We start from the raw sequence: 21,846 nt of genomic DNA, 5'->3' as shown, positions 1-21,846 counted from the left end.
GTAATACCAAGAGCACGAGGCAGGGTGCCCCTGCCTGTTCACTAGTGTATACAAGAGCACGCAGGCACGGGCATCCTGCCTTTTCACTAGTGTACACAAGAGCACGAGGCACGGGCTCCTGCCTTTTCACTAGTTAACAAGAGCATGAGGCACTGCATCATGCCTTTCACTACGTGTACACAAGAGCACGCGCACGGCATCCTGCCTTTTCACTAGTGTACACAAGAGCACGAGGCACGGCATCCTGCCTGTTGACTAGTGAAGTTGTCAGTCATCTCACATTTGAAAACATACTCATACATGAGATAAAATGTAAAAAATGTTTTTAAAAAAATGGACTCTTACCCTTCGCGTCCATCTTGAAGAATGGAGACCAGCGCTGTGTTCACTTTGTTGAATTCGGCCGAATCGTCTGTAAAACAACAAAGTAGAAGAGAGTATAATATTGGTCCAACAGCCATCCCAGACGGTACATATCTCCTATTGACACCGACCCACAACACCATGGTATACACAATGTCCACTCCCAGGAGAGTACAAACACCACCATGGTATACATAATGTCCACTCCCAGGAGAGTACAAACACCACCATGGTATACGATAATGTCCACTCCCAGGAGAGTACAAACACCACCATGGTATACATAATGTCCACTCCCAGGAGAGTACAACACACCACCATGGTATACATAATGTCCACTCCCAGGAGAGTACAAACACCACCATGGTATACATAATGTCCATCTCCCAGGAGAGTACAACACCACCATGGTATACATAATGTCCACTCCCAGGACAGTACAAACACCATGGTATACATAATGTCCACTCCCAGGAGGAGGTACAAACACCACCATGGTATACATAATGTCCACTCCCAGGAGAGTACAAACACCACCATGGTATACATAATGTCCACTCCCAGGAGAGTACAAACACCACCATGGTATACATAATGTCCACTCCCAGGAGAGTAAACACAACACCATGGTATACATAATGTCCACTCCAGGAGAGTACAAACACCACCATGGTATAACATAATGTCCACTCCCAGACAGTACAAACACCATGGTATACATAATGTCCACTCCCAGGAGAGTACAAACACCACCATGGTATACATAATGTCCACTCCTAGCAGAGTAAAACACCACCATGTATACATAATGTCCACTCCCAGGGAGTACAAACACCACCATGGTATACATAATGTCCACTCCCAGCAGAGGACAAACACCACATGGTATACATAATGTCCACTCCCAGGAGAGTACAAACACCACCATGGTTATACAAATGTCCACCCCAGGAGAGTACAACACCACCATGGTATACATAATGTCCACTCCCAGGAGAGTACAAACACCACCATGGTATACAATGTCCACTCCCAGGAGAGTACAAACACACCATGGTATACATAATGTCCACTCCCAGGAGAGTACAAACACCACCATGGTATACATAATGTCCACTCCCAGGAGAGTACAACACCACCACGGTATACATAATGTCCACTCCCAGCAGAGTACAAAACACCACCATGGTTATACATAATGTCCACTCCCAGCAAGAGTACAAACACCACACTGGTATACATAATGTCCACTCCAGCAGAGTACAAACACCACCATGGTATACATAATGTCCACTCCCAGGAGAGTAACAAACACCACCATGGTTATACATAATGTCCACTCCAGGAGAGTACAAACACCACCATGGTATACATAATGTCACATCCCAGGAGAGTACAAACACCACCATGGATACATAATGTCCACTCCCAGGAAGAGTACCAAAACAACCCAACCATGGTATACATAATGTCCACTCCCAGCGAGAGTACAAACATTTCCCATCAACAGGGCATGTGCTACAGTTGGTTTGATACAAGGTACGATTGGTTCTCGGCATACCGGTAACTTCCCATGGTAATCGTACCATTACCAAAACATCACAAACCAACAGTTTTAGAATAACGCAGTAAACGTTCTCATATGATGCTACGATTTTTTCAGCCCTACCGAACCTTGCTGGCGTTGTTATAAAAAATGTTTATAAATTGCAGTTTGAATTCAAGCAACAAGCCACTGGTATTGCGCCAGCTTCAATAACATCCACCTCACTCGCCCTGCTTCTGGGCTTTCCCTGTAACTACTAGTCCTTGCTATAGTACTGCTGCCTCCTGTAATTACTTGTTACTTTTATTTCTTGATTCCTATTTTTTCTTTAAACCTGTGCATTGTTGGTTAGGGGCTCATAAGTAAGCATTTCACTATTAAGTCCTACACCTGTTGTATTCGGCCGACCTGTCGACAAATGAAAAATTTAATTATCTATTACTCTATCACGTTTTTAAAATGGAATTTAGCCGTTGATGGCAGAGTGGATCTTTTTTTTTTGTTGTAAAAACAATACACATGACAAAACACACATACACCACACCAATTAGAAGAGAATGAAATCACTAAGAAACAACATAAGCATGGGCAGCAAACACCATGACAAAACCACAGCATGTTAGCAAACACAACATGGGTAGCGTAGCACAAAAAGACGGCACAAACAGTTGGGCACAGGACTGAGACAGCACAAAAGGCAAGAAGGTAAGAAGACAACAGATGCATCACTGCCAGTCCTTGATGTCTTCTGTTACATTTTGTTACATGCAGTAGAGTGAGCAAAGTTGATTACATTAAATTATAATTTCATTGCCCTGTTATAAACTATGGGCACAAGGCACCAGTCTTGAGTTAGACTGCAAGTCGCTGTGACGCAGGCCTCCGAGTAAGCCCAGATCAATTTTGAGCACAAGCCTAAACGGGGTAAATATGACCCATATTACCAGAGGAATCCCTTTTTCTTTCTATGGCGGATTCCTTTCTAACAAGTTTTATCCCCCCTTATTAATGTAATTTTAAATTCATTTCCTCCTTGGCACTGTCTTTATGTATAAATCTTTTTACTGACCAAAGGAGATATGAAGAATTATTTTCTATAATACTCTATATAATTTCACCAAACCATGCCTCGGGCCGTTTTAAACTAATCCGGTGGTAACAATTATTGGTTTGATAACAATGTTGTTCAGTCATGTTACCTAGCTAGCTAAACAACCCGCGTAACTTGACAATAGTGTCTAGGCAATTTTGATAGGGCCCAGGAAGAAAGGAAAAGGGTCTGCTACTCATTGACAGGCGCTGCTAAAAAAAAAAAAAAAAAAAGGCAGGATTCATGTAGCCTAAACTATATTAAAAACATTCTCCTTCTGGTGTTACTTCAAAACAATTCTGTTTGGTGCCTAACATTTTAAAAGTTGGGCAGTGTGTTTATGAGAAGAAGGAAACAGAGTGTGATGAAGGGAGGGAGATATGTGTTTGTGTGGGAGAGAGTAGTGTGTGTGTTTATGAAGGATTCGATCTGTGTTATCTAAGTGAAGACCTTAAAGAAGGTTTCATGCAGTTATTTTCCCTTAACTGCCATAATAGCATATGCAGATCAGCGATGCATGTATAGTCCACATAGGCCACTCCCCCCTCTAAAGTGGTAAAACGCAATACTTAGCCTTGCGATATCGAAATTAAAATGTTTCGGATCACACAACACTAAGTACATGATGAAAATGTCTGAGGCGGAGTTAGCTTAGGAGGTACAATGTACCTGTCTGGAAGAAGCTGGGTGAGGGATATACTAGCTACCCTGACGATGTTCTCCCCGGCTGCGAACGGGAGCTCTTTTATTGGAGGGCTGCCTCACGAATCATACAAGAGGAAAGACGAAGAACCAAACAGAAACCGCGTGAGAGGCCCAACAGAAGAGTAGTGAGAGACTTAAACTAAAGTGAAACACAGCGATTAGAAGTATACAGCTACAACACAAATGGATATTGACACGGAATTAGAAATCAAACGTTTTTTTATTAAGCTTCCCCACTAGTGAAAAGGCAGGATGCCGTGCCTCGTGCTCTTGTGTACACTAGTGAAAAGGCAGGATGCCGTGCCTCGTGCTCTTGTATACACTAGTGAAAAGGCAGGGCGCCCTGCCTCGTGCTCTTGTGTACACTAGTGAACAGGCAGGGCGCCCTGCCTCGTGCTCTTGTGTACACTAGTGAACAGGCAGGGCGCCCTGCCTCGTGCTCTTGGGTACACTAGTGAACAGGCAGGGCGCCCTGCCTCGTGCTCTTGTATTCGTGCAATGCTCTAAAAAGAAAAGAGTAGTTCAAAAGAAATTGTATTTTTTTTTCAGATGTTTTCATACCTGACTGTATTCCACGCTGTCTGTTATGTAGAACTCTGAACAACGCGTTAGTAAACATGTGGTAGACCTTAATTCCAAATGAATGGGTGAACTGGGCACCGGAATAGTTAGAAATATTAAATGAACCATCATAGTTAGTGGGTAGTCATAGTTAGTTCGTTGAGGTGAGCATAACATGGTTATAATACCCCTTTTTTGCCTCGAGCGCCCCCTCCCCCCCAGAGGCACTTCTGCATAGCCTCTTTATGTCCTGTGGCTAACCAACCTGTATTTCTCTATTCTGTCTCAGCTACACTAGGAGGTCTGTTCTCTCAGATCCTGCAGGGGGAGGACATAGTAAGGGAGAGGGCCATCAAGTTCCTCTCCATCAAGCTGAAGACCATGCCTGAGGACGCCATGACCAAGGAGGTGGAGGACTACATCTTCACCGAGACAAAGAAGGTCTGTTCCATAGCACTCTGCTTTGGTAGCATCGATCCGCGTGGTGAACTAACTCCCTGCTTGGGGCTGGTTAGTAGAGCTCTTTGTGAAAGGGCTTGGATAGATTAGAATTCATTTTTATTACTATTAGTTGACAAACTGAATACAAGAGCTCTGTAGGAGGGATCTGTCACCTAGTTGGATGTAGGATATATTTCTAGCTGGTGGCTCCTGGGTCATTTTTATTAGAGCACATCGTAGCAAAAACGTCTTGAAAGCAAAAAATCTTGTTGGACAAGTCCTGGTAGTCCCTCCCAGTTTGTCAGTTTTCTTCTGTTTGGTGCCTTCTGAACACGGCCCATCCCTGTGTCCCACGTTGACCCGTGTCCTACGTTGACCTGTTCCTACCCCAGGTGCTGGAGGACGTGACTGGGGAAGAGTTTGTGCTGCTGATGCGTATCCTGATGGTGCTGAAGGGCCTGCAGACGATGAGTGGACGGCAGCAGCTGGTGGAGCTGGTGGTGGAGCAGGCCTTTCTGGAGCAGGCCCTGAACCCCGCTGACCCCGACACTGTGGACCGCCTGCTGCAGTGCACGCGCCAGGCCCTGCCCCTCTTCTCTGTGAGTGATACACACACACACAGGCCATAATAATATACTCCACCTCTTCTCTGTGAGTGATACACACACACACTACGGGCCATAATAATATACTCCACCTCTTCTCTGTGAGTGATACACACACACACGGGCCATAATAATATACTCCACCTCTTCTCTGTGAGTGATACACACACACACACACGGGCCATAATAATATACTCCACCTCTTCTCTGAGAGTGATACACACACAGGCCATAATAATTAACTCCACCTCTTCTCTGTGAGTGATACCACACACACACGGGCCATAATAATATACTCCACCTCTTCTCTGTGAGTGATACACACACACACACGGGCCATAATAATATTACTCCACCTCTTCTCTGAGAGTGATACACACACAGGCCATAATAATATACTCCACCTCTTCTCTGAGAGTGATACACACACACACACACACAGGCCATAATAATATACTCCACCTCTTCTCTGAGAGTTATACACACACACACACACACACAGGCCATAATAATATACTCCACCTCTTCTCTGAGAGTGATACACACAGGCCATAATAATATACTCCACCTCTTCTCTGAGAGTGATACACAGACATTCTAACATACTATACTCCACTTAGTGTCTTCCAGTACAGTGAGTTCATAGTCATTTTTGTTGTGTTCCTGTGGGACTTGAACCTGCGACTTTGGCTTTGCTAGTGCCACACTCTTACCAACTAAAGCAACTGCTTATCTCCTGCTCACAACACACAGAGTATCACCAAACACTGCAAAACTTTTGTTTTACAATGCTCACTGTCACCACATACACTGTAATTGTTTGCAAAAATGCTAATTGTGTTTGTGCCTTTACGTCTCATTTTTACTTATTTTCTATTTATGCATTGTTGTTCAAGCTTCTGACCCCCCCCCCCCCCTATAACAAATGTTCCTCAGAGAAAAATAAACTTTAACTTCCTGCGCTTGAAACTCATTATTTTTACACTTCCAGAAAAAATGTCCATTCCACCCGTTTCGTCACTTACTTCTGTGACCACGTCCTGCCCAACCTCAGCTCCCTGACCAGTCCCGTGGCTGATCTGGACATTCAGCTGGAGTCAGTTACCACCCTCCCCTGTACCAACCGTACAGAGTTCAGGCAACTAGTCCTCCATGTTGGCTCCAACATGCCGGGGACAATAGCATTGACATGTGGTGTGTGTGTGTAGGTGCTGAAGCTGCTTGCTGAGATGAGTCCATTCTGTGGACATGGAAAGGTGGAGACCAACCTCACCATGCTGTTTGAGAAGCTGCTTGTAAGTAACAGCCTAGCGCATCTCAGCCTTCTAATGGGTAGGAGGGCTTTCACAGACTGGTACCTTCTAATGGGTTAGGAGGGCTTTCACCAGACTGGTACCTTCTAATGGGGTTAGGAGGGCTTTCACCAGACTGTACCTTCTAATGGGTTAGGAGGGCTTTCACCAGACTGACCTTCTAATGGGGTTAGGAGGCTTTCACCAGACTGGTACCTCTATAATGGGTTAGGAGGGGTTTCACGTACCTTACCTTCTAATGGGGTTAGGAGGGATTTCACCAGACTGGTACCTTCTAATGGGGTTAGCAGGCTTTCACCAGACTGGTACCTTCTAATAATGGGTTAGGAGGGTTTCACCAGACTGGTACCTTCTAATGGGGTTAGGAGGGTTTCACCAACTGTACCTTCTAATGGGTTAGGAGGCTTTCACCAGATTGGTACCTTCTAATGGGGTTAGGAGGGCTTTCACCAGACTGGTACCTTCTAATGGGGTTAGGAGGCTTTCACCAGACTGGTACCTTCTAATGGGGTTAGGAGGGCTTTCACCAGACTGGTACCTTCTAATGGGGTTAGGAGGGCTTTCACCAGACTGGTACCTTCTAATGGGTTAGGAGGCTTTCACCAGACTGGTACCTTCTAATAAGGGGTTAGGAGGGCTTTCACCAGACTGGTACCTTTAATAATGGGTTAGGAGGGCTTTCACCAGACTGTACCTTCTAATAATGGGGTTAGGAGAGCTTTCACCAGACTGGTACCTTATGGGGTTAGGAGGCTTTCACCAGACTGGTATCTTCTAATGGGGTTAGGAGGGCTTTCACCAGACTGGTACCTTCTAATGGGGTAAGAGGATTCACCAGACTGGTACCTTCTAATGGGGTTAGCAGGGCTTTCACCAGACTGGTACCTTCTAATAAGGGTTAGGAGGGGTTTCACCAGACTGGTACCTTCTAATGGGTTAGGAGGGGTTTCACCAGACTGGTACCTTCTAATGGGGTTAGAGGGCTTTCACCAGATGGTACCTTCTAATGGGGTTAGGAGGGCTTCACCAGACTGGTACCTTCTAATGGGTTAGGAGGGCTTTCACCAGACTGGTACCTTCTAATGGGTTAGGAGGGCTTTCACCAGACTGGTACCTTCTAATGGGTTAGGAGCTTTCACCAGACTGGTACCTTCTAATGGGGTTAGGAGGGCTTTCACCAGACTGGTACCTTCTAATAATGGGTTAGGAGGGCTTTCACCAGACTGGTACCTTCTAATAATGGGGTTAGGAGGGCTTTCACCAGACTGGTACCTTCTAATAATGGGGTTAGGAGAGCTTTCACCAGACTGGTACCTTATGGTTAGGAGGCTTCACCAGACTGTATCTTCTAATGGGGTTAGGAGGGCTTTCACCAGACTGGTACCTTCTAATGGGTTAGGAGGGCTTTCACCATACTGGTACCTTCTAATAATGGGGTTAGGAGGCTTTCACCAGACTGGTACCTTCTAATAATGGGTTAGGAGACTTTCACCAGACTGGTACCTATGGGGTTAGGAGGGCTTTCACCAGACTGGTATCTTCTAATGGGGTTAGGAGGCTTTCACCAGACTGTACCTTCTAATAATGGGGTTAGGAGAGCTTTCACCAGACTGGTACCTTATTGGGGTTAGGAGGGCTTTCACCAGACTGGTATTTCTAATGGGTTAGGAGGGCTTTCACCAGACTGGTACCTTCTAATAATGGGTTAGGAGGCTTTCACCAGACTGTACCTTCTAATAATGGGTTAGGAGGGCTTTCACCAGACTGTACCTTCTAATAATGGGGTTAGGAGGGCTTCACCAGACTGGTACCTTCTAATAATGGGTTAGGAGGGCTTCACCAGACTGGTACCTTCTAATAATGGGGTTAGGAGGGCTTTCACCAGACTGGTACCTTCTAATAATGGGGTTAGGAGGGCTTTCACCAGACTGGTACCTTCTAATGGGGTTAGGAGGGCTTTCACCAGACTGGTACCTTCTAATAATGGGGTTAGGAGGGCTTTCACCAGACTGCATATCTCTATATCTAGTTGTTGATTATTGGACCAGCTTACGTAACGGTCTGATTTATCAGACTGGTGAAAGGCCAATGTACCAAACAGACCGTGCCGTATGAGGCCGATTGTTGGTTATGGTGTGTTTTGACTTAACTGGTCCCGACGGGTAAAAGGCTAACTGGTCCACCCTTCCTCCCTGTGTCTAGGAGTTCATGCCGCTGCCTCCAGAGGCGGAGGGTGAGAACGGCGAGAACACGCTGAGCGACGAGCCCAAGCTGCAGTTCAGCTACGTGGAGTGTCTCCTCTTCAGCTTCCACCAGCTGGGCAAAAAGCTCCCCGATTTCCTCATTGACAAGATCAATGCAGAGCGCCTCAAAGACTTCAAGATCAGGTAGACGAGGGTTTGCCCCGTAACGTTTTTGGCAACGTTCGCTTGTCTTTTTGAAAAGTCTTGGTGTGTTGTGGGAACGTTTGGCATTTCAATTTATTTCAGTCCCCATTTTCGTCAGTCATCTGCGTTTTSACAACACTTCTGTTTAATTTGTATTAGTCTCTACTGTAGCGTGTGGGTGCCAGTAATGTTAGTGATTTGTTACCGCGTCGTAGTTTTAATTTATTATTTTTTTAAGTCAGTCTACCCTTTTACATACAGACTTTACTGAATGTTGCCTGTCGTTTTTAATCTGGCCATGTTTTATTAGAACCTAGTTCTTAGAGTCCTGTTTTGACCACATTCCTTCCTGGACAAGTCTTTTCTACATGCCGTCCAGTGTGGGACTAGATGTGGATGGACGTCTTATTTGAATAAATCAGTTGGAATATACACCCATCACAAAGAAATCCACTATTGGATAGATAGTTTGATGCTAGTCCTAAGAAACATAAATAATGTATTTTCAAAAGATTAGAATGGCATATTTCGAGTTGAATGATGTTACTAGTCTGTGCTTCCTATATGGCTGAGCCGTTCACATGAAATCAATAGGTGTTTATTGATCATTCAACAAACTAGGCCTACTTGGGTTACCCTGACTACAGTCGACACTCACACACAGTGAGCTCAAAGCATTGGGACAGTGACACATTTAGTTGTTTTGGCTCTGTACTTCTAGCACTTTGGATTTCAAATGATACAATGACTGAGGTTGTAGTGGGCAGTAGTATTTGATATATGTGTATATTATATAAACGTCACATTCGACTTGTAAGAAGACCTAAGCAATTAGCCCATTAAATGAATTGTCTTTATCTGAGTCCAGAGGATAAACAGAATTGTTTCAGGAGACTGTAGGGGATTTACAGTAGTAGACAATGAAGAAATGTCTGAAAAATTGAATTTTAAATACACGTGTATTTAATTACGCTGTAAAATGAATGGATAGACGTACAAGGCATCCACTTAAGGTACAAATCATTAACAAGCATTATTCTAAGCATTTGAGTTGTTTGGCTTCCACATCTGAGTTGTTGACCACTAGCGTTACTTTAAAGTTAACCTCCAATCCGAATATGGGACCAAATAGTTAACCTGACTACTTTAATACACAAGTGAATTTGCCCCAATATTTTTTGTTCCCAAAAATGGGTGGGATGATATGTACACAAAGTTCTGTAATTTCTAAACGGTTCACCTGATATGGATGAAAATACCCTCAAATGAAAGCTGACAGTCTTCACGTTAACCTCAGTCATTGTATCATGTCAAAGTGTTGAGAGTATACAGTCAAAACAACAAATGTTTCACTGTCCCAATTGGAGCTCATTGTATTTTATAGTAGGCTAAGAATATAATGAAATATAACAGAATAAATTACACACAAAAAAAATGTTTTTTYCCCGCATGGCAACGTGTGGAACTGCTGAAACATATAAATAAAGAGCCCAAGGCAAGTCCATGTTTTAAAAAAAGACAATTTTAATCCACTTTTTCTCCTTCCTAACCTCTGTTATGTTAGGGGGTAGGGTCTCACATTGAGTATCTTCTTTATACACTTAGAAAATAATAGCGTTCTATCGTTTCAAAAGCAGTTGTCTCGTGTTCAAATTTCACATCCTCCGTGGGGCTTTTGGAGTTGCATTTATGCAAAATAGACGTTTACCTGATTTCGGCTACATTATAGCATGCTAAATGTTTCTGAGCAGTGATAGATGGAGCTGTCCCACCTCTACTTATTTAGAATTAAACAAATAAACAGACAGATTCAGTGAAACAAAATCACTTTAAGACAAGTCACATGCTGGTTGGGAGTAGGCCTAGGCTACTAAGTGRCCGGWMGGGAGTAGGCCTAGGCTACTAAGTGACCGGTWGGGAGTAGGCCTAGGCTACTAAGTGACCGGTAGGGAGTAGGCCTAGGCTACTAAGTGACCGGTAGGGAGTAGGCCTAGGCTACTAAGTGACCGGTAGGGAGTAGGCCTAGGCTACTAAGTGACCGGTAGGGAGTAGGCCTAGGCTACTAAGTGACCGGTAGGGAGTAGGCCTAGGCTACTAAGTGACCGGTAGGGAGTAGGCCTAGGCTACTAAGCGACTGCAAGTGAAGAGCAAAATAATCCGTTAGTTAAACTACATAACATGCTGGCAAAATGGTCTGATCAATGCGAAATAATGAGCCAACTAGACAAGATGATCATGAGCAGCACTCGCCTCCACTTAGCTAACATTTCCACAGCCTAATTGTAGCCTAACCAATATCCAAACAGCAATTCAGTGGAAGAAAAAAAAAAAAAACGTTTGTCTCAAAACAGTGTGAAACGGTGCTGAAATAGTGACTCCACACAGGTAGGCTAATGCTTTGAATAGTTTATAACAATTGAATGACTTTGGGAGTTTCAGTAAGCAACAATTTGATGCCTTCTATTGCAATAGCCTATTTTATTTCCATGTTGTTTTTGTCATTCAGTGATATTTATTCCCACAGTAAGTCTTTATGGATCCATCCAGTTGTAGTTGAGAAAACAACAGTGCATGTGGTGGGCTACGCGACGAGATGGATGAAGGGACATGCCTCGCAAAGTTTACAACTGCCAGGATGATAGTAGTTAGCTGCCTAGCAACCACCAAGAGCGTGCCAATACCGCCTCAGCGCTACGGCTACGGTTCATACTAAGCCGTAGGCAGAACTTTACCGAGATCATTACTGGGTCGGTTGGTGGAAATGTATAACTAAAAGTTGGCGGGATGTTGAAGATGGCGAGAAAAACGTCTTGGTTTGAAAGGTGTATAACCCAAGTTTGTTTTTTCTCTCCTGCCTCCAGATTACAGTACTTCGCCAGAGGGCTGCAGGTATACATTCGCCAGCTGCGAGTTGCCCTGCAAGGCAAGACGGGAGACGCACTGAAGACCGAAGAGGTAGCTGTGTATCATGGCTGTTGTTTTGGTCTCCAATGATACGTCACTTGTTTTGTTTCTTCTTGACAAGCCTCACGGTTGTTCTGATTTCAATCAAGCGCTGTAGACAGTTTTCTATTGTGAGTATTCCCTGATGGTTATGTTGTCTTTCCATCTCAGAACAAGATCAAAGTGGTGGCTCTGAAGATCACCAACAACATCAACGTTCTGATCAAGGTGAGGAGTTCGAAACACTTGGTCGACCCTGAAACACACTTGGTCGACCCTGAAACGCTAGCTAACATTCTCATTACTGTTCCCTTTCTCTGCAGGATCTCTTCCACAACCCACCGTCGTACAAGAGCACAGTCACGCTGTCCTGGAAGCCTGTCCAGAAGGCTGAGGCAGTAGCGTAAGCCTCTTTCAATGTTGTCACGGGGAATCTGGTGACCCAGAATATCGGGTTTCTGACGAGGTGTTCTTTTATCAGTCTTAACGATGCATTACACTGTCAAAAATCTAAATGGGTCAGATGTTTTCAGATCTCCAAAAGTAGTCCGTCAGGATCAGTTCAATGCCAGGCCGTCTGTTTTGTAAATCGCACTCTATGCCATAAATCTAAAATGAATTGATAAGTACCATGTAGTGTCCAGATTTGTGGAATTTAGCTGAAGATGTGTCACTTAGGGTATGGGAAAACATCTGACAAACGTTGATTTTTGGAGTGTAATGTTCATTCATGGGTTTCAGTCTCATCTCAACGGACCTGCCCACATCAATGACTGATGAATGGATTTGTAATACATTATACAGGGACACTAGCAACTTGTCAGTGGCACATCTTCAGATAAAACACCATTAGATAAGGTCACCTGGGGTCATAACACTGTGACCTTTGCCCTCTTTGCCCACCACAGTCTGAAGCGCCCGTCCGGGGAGGATATGGGTGCAGGCAGTACCATGAAGAAGCAGCTGTCCCCCCCCCTGCCCCGGAGGGACGCACGGCAGATCTACAACCCCCCCAGTGGCAAGTACAGCGCCACCATCGGCAACTTCTCGAACGGTGAGGGTGACGCTGGGGCGGCGAGGGCGGCACACTGAGCCATAGCTGGGTTTAAGGGGCACCGGGTGGAAGACAGACGTTGCGCAGACATCTGTTTTTTTCCTCATATTCTCTGACGTTTTGTTTCTCCTACATAAGTAGAATGTTCTTGGTGTAACGTAGTCACTCTGGGTGAGATGATCTRCTGACTGAACTGTGGTCATGTTTTGGGGGCCTACTGATCCTCTCCAATGTGTGTGTTGGATATTGTTCACTTCCACCGTGTATTGTGCCACGTACACCCTTTCTGGTGGTGTTACTTGAGTGACCGTGGTGCACATGCTAATGATTTGATGCTAGAATGTACCTTGTTCAAAGGATAGTTATAAACTGGGTTGTTCGAGGCTTGAATGCTGAAAGGCTGAAAGCCATGGTATAACAGACCATATACCACAGGTTTGACAAAACATATTTTTACTGCTCTAATTACGTTGGTAACCTGTTTATAATAGCAATAAGGCACCTCAGGTTTGTGTTATATGGCCAATATACCACGGCCAAGGGCTGTGTCCAGGCAAAGTACAACCTAAGCCGTGGTATATTGGCCATAAGCAATAAGGCCCGAGGTGGTGTGGTATATGGCCAATATACCACGGCTAAGGTTGTACTTAAACACGATGCATTGCGGAGTGCCTGGACACAGCCCTTAGCCGTGATATATTGGCCATATAACACAAACCTGGGGTGCCTTATTGCTTAATTAACACAAATAAGGCATTGTTTTCAAGCTGAGCCCTCTGTTTCATGTGAGCATTTGAGAAATCTGCAACTGAATGGGAGGAAATGTCTCCATATTACGATCCTTTTGAGCTATAACACACATGGAGTAACACCAGAAGTATTTCCCCTGACCATTTTAGCCGGTTAGTTTTTCCTTTTATTGGCTGTTGGATCCCTTCAAACTAAGGCCCAGAGGGTATTCCTGGCTAACAGTCAGAAAAATCTACTGGCCCTTACGATGATTGTCCATATTGATCCCCTGTCTGTTGTGCCCGTCTGTGATTCCAGAGCAGCGCGGAGGCTTCAGGGGCGGCCGGGGAAGAGGATTCGGAGGCAGGGGAGGCAGGAGCCGAGGCCGAATCTACTGAGTCCACCATCTCACACACACTACACACACACACTACACACACTGAACTGCAGCACATCAGGATCCCTGCCGTAACCAAGGGGGTCTCCATGACCACCGCTCCTTAACCTGTGTCCACTTGTTCTTTTTCCTCCGCCCTCCAAACACCTGTGCAAAGGAAGTTTTGTTTTTTTTGGTCGTTTCCTGCCCTCAGAGTAAATCCACGTCAAGGAGACTGGGATTTGGACGTTCCTACCTGACATTTCCACCCTCACACTCTTGCCTGGTGAAGCGATTGTTCAAGTAGATCCTTGTGGTTTTAGTTTTTTATTAGTATTTTTGTGGAACCAGAGACTGACAAGTTGTACCTGATTTGATATTTTTGTCAGAAAAAAAAAAGTTTTATAAAGTGTTGACGAATGCATTCTATCTTSTTATTTCTTTAAAAAAAATTGAGCTTGGATTTGGATTGGCTTACTCTCTTCGCTACTTTGTATGAATCAAAATGTTTTCATCTGAATTTTTTTATCAAACTTGTATTGATGTCTCCACCACCATGCCCTTTTGTTTGTGTAACACCTTGTTAAAATAAGACAATTGCATTGAAAACCAATGTATTCTGAATTTTTAGGTAGTAGAAAAACCAGATTATTTCCTCTGCAAAACAGGTTGTGTGACGCTGAATAGATCATCATTACAAAGTTAATTTGTTTAATTGGACATTGGTTGTCATTCGAATCAGCCAAGGCAGATTGAGGACTTGGGAGTTCAATTTTAATTAACTCCCAAGTAACTTTTCTACTAAATTTAAATGAGTTTAGAGCCTCAATTTGAGTTTTCCATTAATGTTTTGCATGCTTTTTTATTTTATTTTAATTAAATATTTCTCCCCATAAATGTTATTTAAAAACTTTTGGATTAAAAAAAGGAAATCAAATCTGATTGGCATACATGATCGATTTATTTCTGAGTATTTTTCTACCAAATGGTCCTTCAAACCTTTTCCTCACTATGCAGTATACAGAAGTTGACGTGTTTGTTGGTTCTCTGCTTTATAGTTGGTTTTGTATCGTCTGTATAGTCAATCGATGCAAAAGACAAAACAGACTCCTGGGGGGCATTCAGGTTGAAGGAAACGTAGCAACTGTTGATTTGAACGCAACCGGTGCTGTTGGTACGTACTGTTGCGCAGACATCTCAATCACAGTACTGGTACGTACTGTTATGAAATGTTGCTACAAAAAAAAGACCAACTGAATACAACTCGTTTTAACTTGTATCGAGCTTCACTTGCTAGGATTCGTTAATTTGATTTGATTTAACTTTTTTTTTGTGAAAGACCTGGTGTTTTCTGAAGCCCAMGTGACCTTGCTGTCAAAGGAAGAGTAAGGTATCTTGAAGGAAATGACATCCCACTGTTTCCTGTAGATCTGAGAGGAATTAATATATATTCATGTTATGGTGGATTGCTTCGTCCTGCCTTGTGATTTGCTGGGTGGGAATATTAACATATTGCTTCCACCTAACCAATCCGCTCAGTTCTACAGCAGTGGAATTCAGCAGCGAAGTACTCCCTTTCACCCTCAGCACCACAGGAAGTAATGGCTTGACATGGTTTCTATAGAGATTTAAGAATATTGGTGTGTTAAATATTACTGTGACCTTTTTATCTAAAGGTGACACAAACATTTGTGCTTAGGTTGCTGATGMTCCTGACGCATCTCAAGCTACCCCCTAACCCTTTTCTTCAGCACCTTGGACAGGGATTTGACTAGATACTATAGTATACAAAGGATGTCAGAATTGACTTTTCGTAGCAGGTTAGGAGAATAGTTAGCTTCAAAGCAAAAACATATCTGCTTTTTGACCAACTGTAATCTATCCAGGCTTGACACTTGGAGAGAATGACAGCAGCAAGGCGAAAATGGAAACTTGCAGAGGAAGAGATGAAACGGCTGTTGGAGGCCTCGACCGAACAACACAACATGGCAGCTGTTGAGGCCTCGACCCGAACAACACAACATGGCAGCTGTTGGAGAGGCCTCGACCCGAACAACACAACATGGCAGCTGTTGGAGAGGCCTCGACCCGAACAACATGGCAGCTGTTGGAGAGGCCTCGACCCGAACAACATATAGCAGGGCCTCTCCAAGGGCTTGTTGAGAAGAGTGAACAGAATCTTACAGCAACAGAAAGACTAGCACAATATATGGTAGTCCAGTAGTTGTGGGTGTTTATAATGTCAGGGAAACATGACCTCTATATAGATTGTAAGTAATCGTTTGCATTTCTGTGTGTAGTCAAGAGAGAGATGTGGATCTTTTTAAACCCAAAGTGATTGAAGGACAAGTGGGAAAGGGCAGCATAGACACCTGTATGCTTCTCTCATCACTCCCTCCCTCTCGGTCTGTCCTGGACTCCTCCCTTCCACTTTTCACCTTCCCTCACCCCCTCTGTTTAGTCCTGGCTCAGACCCTTTCATCAACTGGAGAGGGGAGGAAGGGAGAGCTAATTTTAGCCCTGCTATCTGGGATCCACATTTTATATTATCCTTCTCTCTCCCCCCTCTTCTCTAGTCCCCCTTTTCTCTCTCCCTTCCTCTATTCTATCCCTTCCTCTCTTCTCACTCTCCCGAGACCCCCCCCCCCCTCTGTCAGGTTTGCTTGGATGCTCTTTTTTTCCCCTCTCTGTCTCCCAAATGACACCCCGTTCCCTACATAGTGGTCAGAAGTAGTGTTCTGTACAGGGAATAGGGTGCCATTTGGGATGAATCCTGTCTCCATTCCTGCATCACCCCTCCCTTCTTTCTTTCCCTCCCCTCCAGCTCCCCCAGCGTCGGGACTGAGTGGGGAGAACTGCTTTGAAGTAGGGAGAGTAGAATCTGGCGCCCAGTAATTGAAGGAGCTAAAAATAGCGGCTGCCTTGTTTAGAAAGCTCTTTTATTTTACACACCCGGATGGAGTGCCGACTCTCTCTTGCTCACGCATCGCACACATGCTGGCTAGGTTCGACACACGCACAGGCTCAGTGGGAGCTACAGGTCTGCATGTGGGGACACGTGTGTTGGAGGAGGAGGGTGGATGTGTGGGGGGGGGGGCGGTTCTTTCTCTCCCTCTCATATTTCTGAATCGGGTGGTAGTTTCAATTCCTCACCTCTTTTATCTGAATAGTTTGTGTTTCAGTGAAGCAGAAGACGACTTGTAGGAAATGCACGACAACGAACTGATGGACATCAATACCAAGATGGTTTATTATGTGTTCATATTGTCAAGGTGTGGTTTCTATGGTTTAGATTTCTCAAATGACCTAATAGACTTTAAATATCAAATGTATTATCTTATCAATCATAGCCTCCTGAATGAAGAACTTTCTTGTGATTGAGATCAAACTAGTATTGGCCGCTAGCTGGCTCTCTCTTTTACACGCTGTATCAATTAGCCTGAGGACGAGGTTAAGAACAATTAGCCAGCGGACGAGCTTGAGATCAATTAGCCCGAGGACGAGCTTGAGATCAATTAGCCCGAGGACGAGGTTGAGATCAATTAGCCAGCGGACGAGCTTGAGATCAATTAGCCTGAGGACGAGTTTGAGATCCATTAGCCTGAGGACGAGCTTGAGATCCATTAGCCTGAGGACGAGCTTSAGATCCACTAGCCTGAGGACGAGCTTCAGATCCACTAGCCTGAGGACGAGCTTCAGATCCACTAGCCTGAGGACGAGCTTAAGGTCAAACTCACATAAGCAATTTACAATAATGATATCAATCTGGAAGTAAATTATGAATTTGTTTTCACAATACACACACACAGCATACTCTTTAAGCGTTCATAGATTTCTAGTCTGCGGTTATTTGTTATCGAGTAATGTTAATTGTAATAGATTTCTAGTCTGCGTTTATTGCTTATTGGGTAACGTTAATTGTAATAGCAAGGCAAGGAGTGCATCACAAATCGCACTCTTCCCCATTAAGTAGGAAGATATGGGGTTCCATCCGGGCTGCGGCCATGAACATCCGGGCTGCGGCCATGAACATCCGGGCTGCGGCCATGAACATCCGGGATGCTGCCATGAACATCCGGGATGCGGCCATGAACATCCGGGCTGCGCCATGAACATCCGGGCCTGCGGCCATTGAACATCCGGGATGCTGCCCTGAACTTCCGGGATGCGGCCATGAACATCCGGGAGTGCGGCCATGAACATCCGGGCGCGCCATAACATCCGGGCTGCGCCAATGAACACCGGATGCGGGCCATGAACTTCCGGGATGGCTGCCATGAACATCCGGGATGCGGCCATGAACATCCGGGCTGCGGCCATGAACATCCGGGATGCGGCCATGAACATCCGGGCTGCGGCCATGAACATCCGGGCTGCGGCCATGAACATCCGGGCTGCGGCCATGAACATCCGGGCTGCTGTTGGCCTTTTGACATTGAACAATTGGGCCCATTTTATAAAGTATCTCAGAGTAGCAGTGCTAATCCAGTATCAGGTCTCCCTGTCAATCTAATCTTATTCATGATGATATAAAATGCCACGCTGCTCCGAGATCAGCACTCTTAATCTATTAAAATGGACCCTGAAATCCTCCACTAGAGTGCAACACAGACCAGCATTTTGTCCCCCCTGCCCCTGAACTCCTGCAATAGTAATTTAAGTTTTTTTTTTCTTTGCATTGCAGAATACATTCGTATCCGGTAAGTCTTACCGGGTATGAGAAGCTTTGAGACTTGGGACGCATTCAGTTCGTGATATGTTTTGCTCCTTTTCACAACGGTGTAAATAGAACGTCACATTTTCCACAAACTATGCTTACCATTCTTCAGTATTCTCTAAGGTATGTTTTCTTATGTTTTGTGGGCATGGTTTAAACTGATCTATATGAAGGTGAACATTTTTGAAATCACAACACATGTCCACAACATCCCTCTGAACCATAATAACACATGTCCACTGTACACAACCACTTTCTGGAGCCACCATAATCACACTTAACACCGTTTCTGTTCTATTAAACGTTGCACAACGTTGTTGCCTGTTGAACACGGCCCTGCTAGTCAGGTAGAGAGAATCCCTTTCTCTTCAACCCAGAGTGTAAAAATTGTTCCTCTATAATGAGTCAGTCATATTTGTCAAGTGGAGTCAGAACATCATAACCACCTTGGCTGACATTCCCCATTGCGTGGTTCTAATGAACTGTAGATCTGAGATAAGTGAATACATCTTAGTAAATGATTAGGGCTTGGGACTATGGTGACCTATTGAGGTCAACATGACTCTACCATGACATGGATRGAAACAATACAAAGAGAGGCGTGTATCTGATTGGATGAGTATGCATTAGTCTATTTGTCTCAGGGCGTTTTGAGTTGCACAAATTACCCCTGCCGTTTTCTTGCCAATACTGAGTGCACTAAATAGGGAATAGGGCTTCGTTTGAGACGTGACCATTGTCTCCCGGATGCTCTGGTCTCACAAGGTTCTTTTGACTCCTCCTTCAGCCTTGTTGCCCTTATTTTAAACCTGATCATTTGTTATTTCTCTTTCTGGTGCGTCTATACAACTTTTATGTTTGCATGTATGTACCAGAGCCGTGAAAAAGTATTTGCCCCCTACTCTGATTTTCTCTATTTTTGTATATTTCTGATACTAAATGTTATCAGATCTTCAACCAAAACCTAATATTAGATAAAGGGAACCTGAGTTTACAAATAACAACAACCAAAAGATACTTATTTAATTGACAAAGTTTTGCAACACCCCATTCCACTGTGTGAGAAATGAATTGCCCCCTTTTGCTGCAATAACTGGCTGTCCAGAGGGAGGCTTGAGTGTAGTTGAAGTAGGGGAGAGGGGTCTAGACAGAGAGGGTGATAGATGTATAGGTGTGATTATGGTGGGGGGCTGTCCAGAGGGAGGTTGTGTGATTATGGAGGGGTCTGTCAGAGGGAGGCTGGTGTGATATGATGGAGGGGGGTCTGGTCCAGAGGGAGGCTGGTGTGATTATAGAGGGGGGTCTTCCAGAGGGAGGCTGGTGTGATTATGGGGGGGTCTTACCAGAGGGAGCTGGGTGTGATTATGGGGGGGGCTGTCCAGAGGGAGATTGGTGTGATTTGGGGGGTCGTCCAGAGGGAGGTTGGTGTGATATGGGGGGGTGTCCAGAGGGAGGATTGGTGTGGATTATTGGGGGTCTGTCCAGAGGGAGGTTGGTGTGATTATGGGGGGTGCTGTCCAGAGGGAGGTTGGTGGTGATTATGGGGGGGTTAGTCCAGAGGGAGGCTGGTGTGATTTGGGGGGCGCTGCCAGAGGGGTTGGTGTAGTTATGGGGGGGTCTGTCCAGAGGGGGGTTGTGTATTTGTGGGGGGAGGGGGGTCCAGAGGGAGGTAGGTGTGATTATGGGGGGTTCGTCCAGAGGGAGGTTGGTGTGATTATGGGGGGGGCTGTCCAGAGGGAGGTTGGTGTGATTATGGGGGGTCTGTCCAGAGGGGGTTGGTGTGATTATGGGGGGGGTCTGTCCAGAGGGAGGTTGGTGTGATTTGGGGGGTCCGTCAGAGGGAGGTGGGTGTGAATTATGGGGGGGGGGCGGTCCAGAGGGAGGTTGGTGTGATTATGGGGGGGTCTGTCCAGGAGGGGTTGGTTGTGATTATGGGGGGGTCTGTCCAGAGGGAGGTTGGTGTGATTATGGGGGGGTCCGTCAAGAGGGAGGTGGTGTGATTATGGGGGGGTCCGTACAGATGGAGGCTGGTGTGATTATGGGGGGTCGTCCAGAGGGAGGCTGGTGTGATTATGGGAGGGGTCTGTCCAGAGGGAGGTTGGTGTGATTATGGGGGGGTCGTGTCCAGAGGGAGTGCGGGTGTGATTATGGGGGGGTCCGTACAGGATGGAGGCATGGTGTGATTATGGGGGGGTCCGTCCAGAGGGAGGCTGGTGTGATTATGGTATTGATGTTTATCTCCTATTAAGTCGTCCAGGTCCTGAGGCAGTAAAGCATAGAAGGAACCATGAGTTCTGCATGCAAGAGTGGGCCAAAATTCCTCCACAGCGATGTGAGAGACTGATCAACAACTACTGAAAGCGGTTGGTTGGAGTCATTGCAGCTAAAGGTGGCACAACCAGTTGTTTGTATTTTTGTATTTATTAAGTATCTCCATTAGCTGTTGCCATGGCAGCAGCTACTCTTCCTGGGGTCCAGTAACATTAAGACAGTTATATACCATTTAAAATATTACATGACATTACATAACACTTTACCCAATTTCGAGTGTATGGGGGCAATTACTTTTTCCCACAGGGCCATTGGGTGTTGAAGATCTGATAACATTTAGTATTAAAAAAATATGCAAAATTAGAAAGGGGGCAAATACTTTTTCACAGCACTTTATGTATCTACTAACTACTATGCATTTCTCCTTCCCATGCAGTAGGGGGTGACATGTTCTTAGCTAAACCTCCCCCCTGATTTATCGTGACCAGGTATTTCCCAAACCCACCATCCGCGGAGCCTGACACAAAAACACACACTGCCGAAAATAACCAGGAAGTGGAGGTGGAGCCGCAGCACCAGGAATAGAATAGAAGAAGAAACCTCAGAAAGACTGAGCGTTGAAACGGTTCCTCAATGAGTAGTCGACTTGAGCAGGAGAACCAGGTGAATCAACAACAAAAAAACATGAAACTCAATGAGCTTTGAATAAATGGTTTACATATGTGACCTCTATTGATGGTGGTAG

The 21,846-nt window shown here is 45.0% G+C and overlaps 1 protein-coding gene across 1 annotated transcript in view; it reads left to right on the top strand.

Annotated features, from left to right (window-relative positions):
- Positions 1-14,537, top strand: part of api5 (apoptosis inhibitor 5) — a 24,154-nt gene extending 9,617 nt beyond the window's left edge. The window contains exons 5-14 of the mRNA XM_070446107.1: positions 4,555-4,706; positions 5,099-5,298; positions 6,297-6,408; positions 6,520-6,606; positions 8,827-9,011; positions 11,873-11,966; positions 12,126-12,182; positions 12,278-12,357; positions 12,863-13,008; positions 14,056-14,537. Of these exons, the coding sequence (XP_070302208.1) occupies positions 4,555-4,706; positions 5,099-5,298; positions 6,297-6,408; positions 6,520-6,606; positions 8,827-9,011; positions 11,873-11,966; positions 12,126-12,182; positions 12,278-12,357; positions 12,863-13,008; positions 14,056-14,135 (1,193 nt within the window). The 3' untranslated portion in view covers positions 14,136-14,537. The remainder of the gene's footprint in view (positions 1-4,554; positions 4,707-5,098; positions 5,299-6,296; positions 6,409-6,519; positions 6,607-8,826; positions 9,012-11,872; positions 11,967-12,125; positions 12,183-12,277; positions 12,358-12,862; positions 13,009-14,055) is intronic.
- Positions 14,538-21,846: the final 7,309 nt, after the last annotated feature.

The sequence above is a fragment of the Salvelinus sp. IW2-2015 genome, linkage group LG13 (genome assembly GCF_002910315.2).
Source record: "Salvelinus sp. IW2-2015 linkage group LG13, ASM291031v2, whole genome shotgun sequence".
Taxonomy (NCBI): Eukaryota; Metazoa; Chordata; class Actinopteri; order Salmoniformes; family Salmonidae; genus Salvelinus; species Salvelinus sp. IW2-2015.
The sequence above is the reverse complement of the archived record's forward strand: the minus strand, read 5'-3'. Positions and strand labels throughout refer to the sequence as shown.